We start from the raw sequence: 9,632 nt of genomic DNA on the forward strand, positions 1-9,632 counted from the left end.
GCCCACGTCTTGCGATGTTCCCTATCTCCGCCAAAACACCGAGCATGTAAGTTCCTTTACAAGAGGGGTCCCCCAAAGGGACGTCTCAACGGAGAGTGAGGGGTCATCACTTGAAAGGACGTTGAAGGATAATAGCAAGTTGCACCCAGACGAAAGTTCGACTGCCCCGAACCGCTCTCAGCGTTAATTCGGCGGTGAAAGATGCTATCATTGCCGAGAAATTACCAATTGAAAAATGCATTTCATTCCTAGCGCCATTTTATGACGTTTCGCGTGTCGTTAACGGTTGTTGGAAGCGAGAGAGACAGCCGAGTGGTCTTGCAGGAAAACTCAAACCTACCGAGCGAACCATCGCGGCAGCAGGAGCCACTGGACGCGCACTGCGCGCATACGACAGAACAACTAACCCGCCCTACACCTCCGTATGCCTGCCATTCTCTGTGCATGAATCTCGGTGCCGTACGGGACATGAGATGATGGTTAAACAATGTGAATGTGCCGCGGGCCCTTTCAGATTACCTACGACCCCTCTAGCGGGCAGCGACCCGCCGCGGTGGCTCAGTGGCTAAGGCGTTGCGCTGCTGAGCACGAGGTCGCGGGTTCGATTCCCGGCCGCGGTGGCCGCTTTTCTGATGGAGGCGAAAAGCAAAAACACCCGTGTGTACGAGATTTCGGCGCACGATGAAGATCCCCAGGTGGTCAAAATTAATCCGGAGCCCTCCAGTTCGGCGCGCCTCATCGCCTGCGTTGCGTCGGCGCGTTAAACCCTACAATCAATCAATCAATCAATCAATCTAGCGGGCAGCGCAACCGCAGCGGGAACGACGAGAGGGGCGCTCTTTCGATTTGAATTCTGGTAATGTATAGTCGGGTTTTAGCCTCTTCGATGCACTCGGCACAATAGTGTGGCGTCATCTGTTAGTTTATGTTGTAACAGCGTACAACTGCTAAATTTGTGCTGCCCAGCACGTCGGCACCGCGACGCTAGTTATAGTATAACGTTTCGTCGCGATCTGGTAACGCTCATAGCAGCAGCAGTTGAATGTTTGGTATCTCGAAAAACAAACTGCGCGCAAATTAAAGGGTACAAGGTCACATGAAGACGGCACTATCGCATTCCGTCGCTAGCGCCGTCTTCATGTGTTCTTGTCCCCGTTAATTTGCGCGCAGTTTGTTTTTCGAGATGCGTCATTACCAACCTCGCCCAACTCTCAACCCTTTTACGAATGTTTTGTGAAGCCAGTTGCCTATTAGCTCATATGCCAGAAGAGTGCCTAGGGCGTTTACGAGCGCCCAAACCACTACGAACTAACGCCTTGGGGCCAGTGTGGAATAAAAAAACGTGCATAACGATAAAAATATCATTTTACCTAAGTAAAATGTTCAGGGCATTGTGTGCATAGCAGCACACAATGCCCTGAATCGAAAGACCCGGTTTGGCACAAACATTTTATTAAAGTTCAAGACAATCAAGAACTGAACAAACACATTGCCACGGCACGCGCTATGAGGCGGAAGCGCAAAATTAAAAGGCGCTCAATTGCGTCTTGTCCGTCGTAAGAACGCCACCCGCGTATTGCGATTTACGGGGGCGAACAAGAAAATTTACTCCCGCGCAAGCCGAGCAGGTTTTAAGAAAAAATTGCACACACTCTGCATACCCGGTGCGGGTTGAATCGTCGCTAGTGGTGATTCCATTAGAGTAAGCACAGTCCATTCCCAGGAGCACTCCGTCGCCTTTCATCGCGAAGCGAACGCCAACACAACACCCACGCATCTTCGGCCACCGGCCTGGGTGCGAAACTTCATTCGGGCAGACAGCGCTGCGCGAGGGATTAAAACACTTGTTCCATCGGACGCAAATTACTGTCCACAGAAGAGCGGAACCAGGGAAGTGCGACGCGCTACTTGCCGCCATGATGTAAAAAAGAATATAACAGCAGATAACAGCAGATAACCGTCAATAACCATGTCGGCACTGCATTCGCAAGCTGCCGAGCAGCTGCATCACCACCACCGGCGGCATCACCACCATGTGGGTCGCATCTAATCCCTTCCTGTATTTTGTACAGATCTTTGGCCTGGTGCACATCGTCAACGAAACGTGCGCTGGTGCGACGAAAGTTGCGCCGTCGCATGAATGGAACGCCTCCGACTGCCGCGAACCTACTGACCGTCTCCCGGCTTTATCGTGCACAAGCCCATCAGTTTTCCAAACCAAGATACCATCCCATCACCACGTGACCAGTAGCTGGGGGACGTCATCAGCCGGTTCGGATATAAAAGGCACTCCCGAGGACTGGGCTGGCACTGGGCACGGCGGCATCACCACCATGTGGGTCGCATCTAATCCCTTCCTGTATTTTGTACAGGTAAGCAAACGATACGGAAAGTGTTTTCGTTCTAGCGATCCATTCTTGGTGGTGTTGCCGTGCCCACGGTTGTTCGGTTGCGGAATATGTTGCATATTGTTTGATGTGGCGTCATCTGTTATGAGGATCCTTTTGATAAGTGGCGACATTGAGACTAACCCCGGCCCTACTCTAGAACAAATAGCAAAGCAACTTAGTGAAATCGCAACTGACATCAAGGAGATTAAGGAAAAACGCTTGACCAATATAGACGGCAAATTAGATTCATTAGCCAGCTTAGAAATAAAGGTCACGTCTTGCCAGCAACAGATTGCGAATCTTGAAGCAAGGATTGACGATCTTGAAAACCGAAGCAGAAGGTCCAATATCATTGTTTACGGACTACCTGAATCAGAAGAAGAGAAAAACGAGTCGCTTGAATCCACTGTGAACAATGAGATAATAAAGGGCATTCTTGAGCTAGACCCGGTGGCTATTGAACGTATTCATAGACTGGGGCGGCCATCACCCGGCAAGGTCAGGCCCGTGATTCTCAAACTACTAGATTCAAGAGACAAGACAAAAATTTTGAAACAGTGTATCAAACTAAAAGACACTGATTTTTCTATTGGGGAGGATTTCTCTGTAAGAGTACGGGAAATCAGAAGAAAACTATGGCAGAGCTGTAAAACGCATCGAGATAACGGCGATAAAGCCTCGCTGGTGTACGACAAGCTATATATCAACAAGAAGGAATTCGTTTGGGACGAAGACAAAAATGATATAGTGCCCGTTCAAAAAAACGATGCCAGAAAGCGATATACCGTAGAAACCGAATGCCAGCGGCCAAATACGCGAAGCCAAACGCCGCGACAAACGTAACAGAGGAATGTAATATAGACCAGATGCCTTCTGTCACCCCTTCCTATAAAAACACAGCTAGGTTGCGTAAAAATAGCGGGAACACCAACAAACGAAAAGAACTTAGACTGGTTAACATAAACATGCGCAGTGTTACTAATAAAATAGATTCCTTGGAAAGCGTGCTCATGCAGTATGATCCCCATATTGCGGTGATAACGGAGACGTGGCTGCGAGAGGAAATTAGTGATGACGAGGTATTTCCCCCCTGTTACAATGTGTATCGAAAAGACCGATCTGCCAGAGGTGGGGGAGTAGCCATCCTTGTCAAACCAGAGATAGAAGCTACGATTGCAGCTGATGTTGGCATTCTTGAATGCTTGTGCGTACAGTTGTCCTGCTGGGGACATAGCTTTATCCTGTACGCATGTTACAGGCCTCCAGATGCGAATCCGGAGTACCTAACTGTACTGAAAGAACATATGTCAAAGTTTTTTAATAGGCAAATCTTTTTGGTTGGAGACCTAAATTTGCCAAGTCTAGACTGGGAGGGGTTGACCTGTTCCCAGTTCAGTAAAAATGCTAACACTATTTTTGACATTATGCTCGCTCACGATCTAACTCAAATAGTCAGGCAACCAACACGCGTGCAAGGACATGCAAGCTCTATCCTAGATTTGGTATTCGTAAAACGTGCTTTTTCAGAACATACTGTAGTCGTGGAACAGGGGCTTTCAGATCATGAACTTGTCAGCGTGTCAATTCCTCTGTTTCAATGCAGTAGCCACCAAAAATCACCCATCCAGTATTTTAAAGATTATTCGAGAGCTGATGATGACCGTGTAATAGAATACATGGAAGCTGTACTTGCAGAATTTAATGATGACGCTTTAAGCACGTGCGCACTTTGGACAAAATTCGTCGAGACGTGCCAATACTGTATGAACAACTTTATCCCTAGCAAACCCAAACGAACACACAAACGTACGCCATGGATGACTCATGAAATTGTTAAACTAAAAAGAAAAGTTAAACGGCTAAGAAAGCAGCATGCGCAGCGCACAGTTATCAAGGAGCACCAAAGAATCCTTGCTGAAAAAATGCATCGCTCAAAAGAATACTATTTTAAAACCTTAATGCCCAATTTTATAAAGAATGATCCTTGCAAGTTCTGGAATTATCTTAAAGATAGGAAGAAACCCGTATCAAAGATTGTACTTGACGGCCGCATAGTTTCAAATTATGGCGACATTGCACATCATTTCAACACATACTTTCATAGCGTGTTTAATGTTTCCGGAGCATCTACGTCTTCTGTAGCGTCATCTCAACCATGCGAAGTCAATTTCATTTCATATGCTGGTTTGGTTTCCATGCTTGTAAACCTAAATACGAAAAAGAGTTGCGGTCCTGACGACCTACCCAATGTCTTTCTCAGACGTTATGCCGAATACGTTGGCAAATTCCTCTTTGTAATCTTCCATGCTTCCCTGTCAACAGCAACATTGCCACGTGACTGGAAAATGGCCCGAGTGGCGCCTATCTTCAAAAAAGGCGACAGATTATCAGTACTTAATTACAGGCCAATATCTCTAACTTCCTCATGTTGTAAACTAATAGAACACATTATAGCGAACCAGGTTACACAATTTCTTGAAACACATTCCATACTAACACATTTCCAGCACGGCTTTAGAAGAAAGTATTCCACCGTGACGCAGCTTGTTACCGTTACGCATGCGTTTGCCGGCGCCCTCGACAATAACATTCAGATGGACACCATTTTTTCTAGACTTTTGTAAGGCCTTCGATAAAGTTCCTCACGAGAAATTAATCTACAAATTATATAAAATAGGTCTTCCGAAGGTATTGGTCGCATGGGTAGCTGAATACCTGAGCAATCGGGTGCAGTACGTCACCATCGAGGGTCAAAATTCGAGTCTTTTGCCAGTCACGTCGGGTGTACCCCAAGGCAGTGTATTGGGGCCCTTGCTATTTTTGTGTTACATAAATGATATTGTAGATGTAATTGAGCCAGCCGTCCAGATTCGGTTGTTCGCAGACGACTGCATTTTATTTCGTGAAATTCGTAACACACATGATCAAATAGAGCTAAACAAAAATTTAGACTACATATACAAATGGTGCAACAAATGGGGTATGATTGTAAATACAGAAAAAACAGTTTCCATGAGTATAACTCGAAAGAAATATCCCCTTCACTATGCTTATTCCCTTGGTTCATCTACTGTTAAACAGGTCAATAACTACAAATATCTAGGTGTTACGTTCACTGCTAACCTGTCTTGGAATTCACACATTGATAACATTTGTGCATCTGCTTTCAGAAAATTATGCTTCTTGAGACACAAGCTTCGCAATTCACCACCAAATGTAAAACTTTTGTGCTATCAGTCCTATATTCGACCAAAATTAGAGTACGCATGCGTAGTGTGGGATCCCTACACAAAATGTAACATAGATAAATTGGAAAGAATTCAGAGGAAAGCAGTTCGCTTTATATATTGTAAATTTCGTCGCACGGATTCTCCATCCGAACTAATGTCAGCTAACAACATTCCACTACTTCAATCTAGACGAAGGCAACTCCGCTTAGACTTCCTGAGCTCCTTGCTTAACCATAGATTTGCGATTGACCCTTCATTGTATTTAACCCCTTTGTCAACCAGAAATACACATCACCAACCAAACTCTTTAACACCATATTTTGCCAAAACAGATACATATAAATTTTCCTTTTTTCCGCACACAGTGTCTGAGTGGAACTCCTTGTCAGAGCGCGACCGCCTTGCATAGTATGTATCTTTGTCGCGTTGTGTATATTTGTTTATGTAGCACTGTATATATTTCCTCATTTTAGTCACTTTGTTATTTTTTGCGTTCGTGATCAATTTTAGTTCACTGTTTTGCTCGTTGTGATTCATGATTGCCCGTCCTGCTTGGACCACCTGTTGTGGTCTGCAGTATGAAATAAATAAATAAATAATTGCGCACGTTTATGAGAGTTGATGTGCAAAGAAAAATTTTACGGGTTTCTTTGAGAGCTTGTGAGCGCTGTTCTCGTTCTGTTGTTCGTCGCGTGACTCATGGCACATCCGCTCAGTCGCCGTTTGCGTCATCTCTTCTGGGCGACTGATAGCTTCACTTTTTGTATATTTACGCGCTTATTTTCAAGGTACTGCCCCGGAGAGTGGTATATTTGTCTTCTGGGGATGTCAATCAGTCTATTTAGGCAAACTTCGGTCTTGACTTCAGTATCCCTTTAACTGATAAGCAGGCCGCTGTTCGGCCACAACGACAGCCAAACCCGCATCCAACACCCTACCACCTTCATCGCGGACAGCCTGAATTATCCGGTTCACCGCAGTTCTTGATGCCTGGTGCGGAGGCAGATTTCGCGTTCAAGGGCACCTTCTGTCGCAAGCTTTATAATGTAAAGCCGGTATTCTAGCGGCACTCGTGGTGCTATTTTTGCGGGAGGAAAAACCAGAGAAAAGCATTCCCCACACACCCATGTTTCGGTCCAGTCATACGACAGAAAGCTATATCGTTGGGTTGCAGCGATCCAGCATTATGTCACTTCAGAAATCACGACCATCAAAAATAAAACAATACATTTCCAGCTGCGTCGCTGGCTTTGCGATAGTGGCCCCAAAAGGCCGATTATTTACACTTTGCTTGCGCTTGACCATCGGCGCTGTGTTGGGCCATGATAAGATGCTTGTCGATAAAAAAACACTGGTCACATCTGGAGGTATGACTCTAGTCACTGCCAATGTTTTAAAGCTAAGCTTTCTACCTCTACCAGCAAACGGTTCCTTCGTGCCGTGCGGGACAAGAAACTCGCAACGCGGCTGAGGAGGCGGATGGCGGTTTTCACTCACGGAGCACAGTGTAGATGGCGCGGCGAATGGTTACCCAGCGTTCCCCGCGCGCATGTGCACACCGGTGGGCGCGTCGGCGGGACGGTTTTAGATGCGACGCATCTCTTTAACTCGCCTTGTCCCGCGTCGTTGACGCGGCGCAGTCCGCATCCTCGGCGCGGCAGCAGTGCGCTCCGCCGCTGTCACCGTAGCGCCATCTGTGCGTCAGCGCGGTCAGCTCGCTCCCGTCGCCGTGCCAGCTGTGCGTTATCGCGCAGCTTGCGCTCGCGCTTGCGCTCGGTTAACACATGCGCATGCGCTGCTATTCGCTGCTCTACGCTGCTCTCTCTCATTCCGCTGCATATAAACGCGGTAAGTGGGCCGCTCCGCTCAGTCGTTCCGCCGCCGGCGCTCCGATGACATCGTCCGATGATTTGAATAACGCAACGGCAACCCCCGATGCGTCGCATCTACCCCATGGTTTCCCTCACGGGAAGATGGTGTAACTTTTGTCGTCTGCTTTACCGATGGTTGTTCTGGGCCTGTTTGGCATAACTTCGACAGCACCTTCTGGGTAACCAGGACCCGACGGAATTAAGCGGTCGTACGGAAAAGATACGTTACGTATCGATTTGCAGGGCAGGAAAACAAAATGTAAAGGCGACATACAGATATCTCGCCTCTAGACAAACGACACCTTTTGCGCACTGCTTGTCACGAATGGGACTGCGTTTTTTAAATTACTAAATACCAACTCGGTTGTGTTTTAACAGGTATTACAAAAGACAAATCGAGCAACGGGTTGTGATAAACAGCGATTATAAATTTCTCTCAGCTTTATCGCCATTCTTAAAGTTACTAAACTAACTAGATTAAATTGTTACACGTGGGAATCAGTACTCTTAAATGCAGAAATCTTCCTGTGTCTACGCTTGGATCGCACCGAACAAGCACATCAGGATGGCTAGGTTCCGCTGTGTCACCCTTCGAATGACGCAGGCTATCCGTTTTCTTTCTGCCGACGCACGGCCGGGCTACAGTGGCGTCGTCCGCCTGTCTTGCTCGGCCGCGGCCGACGCTGCTGCGTTCGGGACGCCGCCCCCACGAATTCCGGGTAACGGCTGGCAGAATCTCTGGTTTCACGGTTCCTAGAGGCACGTGTGTGAATTCAAGAGACGTCGCATGGGCAATTGTTGTGGGTGTCATCTAAAGCTTTTCTTTCTAACTAGCTTCACAGCGTGGATTGGAGCCAATTTTTTGTTGTTGTTGTAAAGCGTATCAGGTGGGTAATAAAGAAAAAAAAGCCGTTTTGGTGTAAAGGTTCCGTTTTAGGGCCGTGCAGTAGTTCCAGCAGTTGTTCCAATGGCAGTGGTTCCAGCTCGGCTCCTGCCTTCTTTATTTTTTTTACACCTAGAGTTTTAATTATAATTTTCTTGGCATACGTTAGCTTTAGCTGGTTTAAATTATTTTTTTTCTTTTTGTTAGGTATGCTAGTTTACGTTACGTTACGTTTATGACGAGCGAAGTAGTGCCAAACGCGGCAATATTTTCATCGAAACGCCGGTGGGCATCGCTTAAGTGGAGTACCGATAGCATCGTTGGACGGCCGGTCTAGCCACAGCCTTCTATGAAGTCGCGTTTTGAAAGGCAACCTAGACGTATGCAGCTTAAAAAGATAGTTTTTGTAGCAGCCTAAATACACATGCAGTTGACACGCTGCAACACACGACTGCACGTTTACAGATTTTATATGTGGTGACGGTATGTGGGCACACAAAATAAACTTGGCAGTGCCTATTCTGTGGACCACTGGTCCACATAATTGTTGTCGACACCCTCAACAATTGCCCACGTGACATTACTCGAATTCACACACGTGGCTCTACAAAGAGTGAAACCAGAGATTCTGCCAGCCGTTACATGGAATTCGCGGGGGTGGCGTCCGAACGCTGCATCGTCGGCGACGGCCGGGCTAGAGTGGTGGACGCCGCCGCTCTAGCCCGGCCGTGTGTCGGCAGAAAGAAAACGGATAGAAGCGTCTTTCGAAGGGTGACACAGCGGAACCTAGCCATACTGATGTGCTAGCTCGGTGATACATCACACCGCGTAACACAAGCGCGGACACTGAAAATATTCGGCATGTGAAGTTAGTGATTCCCATTTAGGCCGATTCAAAGTAGTTAGTTTAGCAAGTTTGAGAATTGCGAGAAAGCTGAGGAACTTTTATAATCGCTATTTATCAGAACCAGTTGCTCCTTTCGCCTTTTGTAATACCTCTTAAAACACAACCGAATTGGTATTCACCAATTTAGAAACCGGAGTCCCATTCTCGGCAAGCGGTAAGCTAAAGGTAGCGTTTGTTTACCGGCCAGATGTCTGAATGTGGTCTCTACGTTTTGTTTTCCCACCCTGCAAAACAGTCCTTAACGTATCTTTGCCGTACGACCACTTAATTTCGCCGGTTCCGGGTTACCCAGGAGGAGCTGTCGGACAAATTAATCATGCTGTATGAAGGCAGTGCGCAATGAACGCGAAG

At 46.9% G+C, this 9,632-nt stretch overlaps 1 protein-coding gene across 1 annotated transcript; it reads left to right on the top strand.

The window, feature by feature from the left end:
* Positions 1-2,033: 2,033 nt before the first annotated feature.
* LOC144180563 (uncharacterized) lies at positions 2,034-3,233 on the top strand. The gene has a single exon (XM_077708891.1). The coding sequence runs from the start codon at positions 2,034-2,036 to the stop codon at positions 3,231-3,233; it is 1,200 nt and encodes a 399-aa protein (XP_077565017.1).
* Positions 3,234-9,632: the final 6,399 nt, after the last annotated feature.

The sequence above is a fragment of the Haemaphysalis longicornis genome, unplaced genomic scaffold (assembly GCF_048455015.1).
Source record: "Haemaphysalis longicornis isolate Haplotype H1 unplaced genomic scaffold, Haemaphysalis longicornis Haplotype H1 scaffold_4, whole genome shotgun sequence".
NCBI lineage: Eukaryota > Metazoa > Arthropoda > Arachnida > Ixodida > Ixodidae > Haemaphysalis > Haemaphysalis longicornis.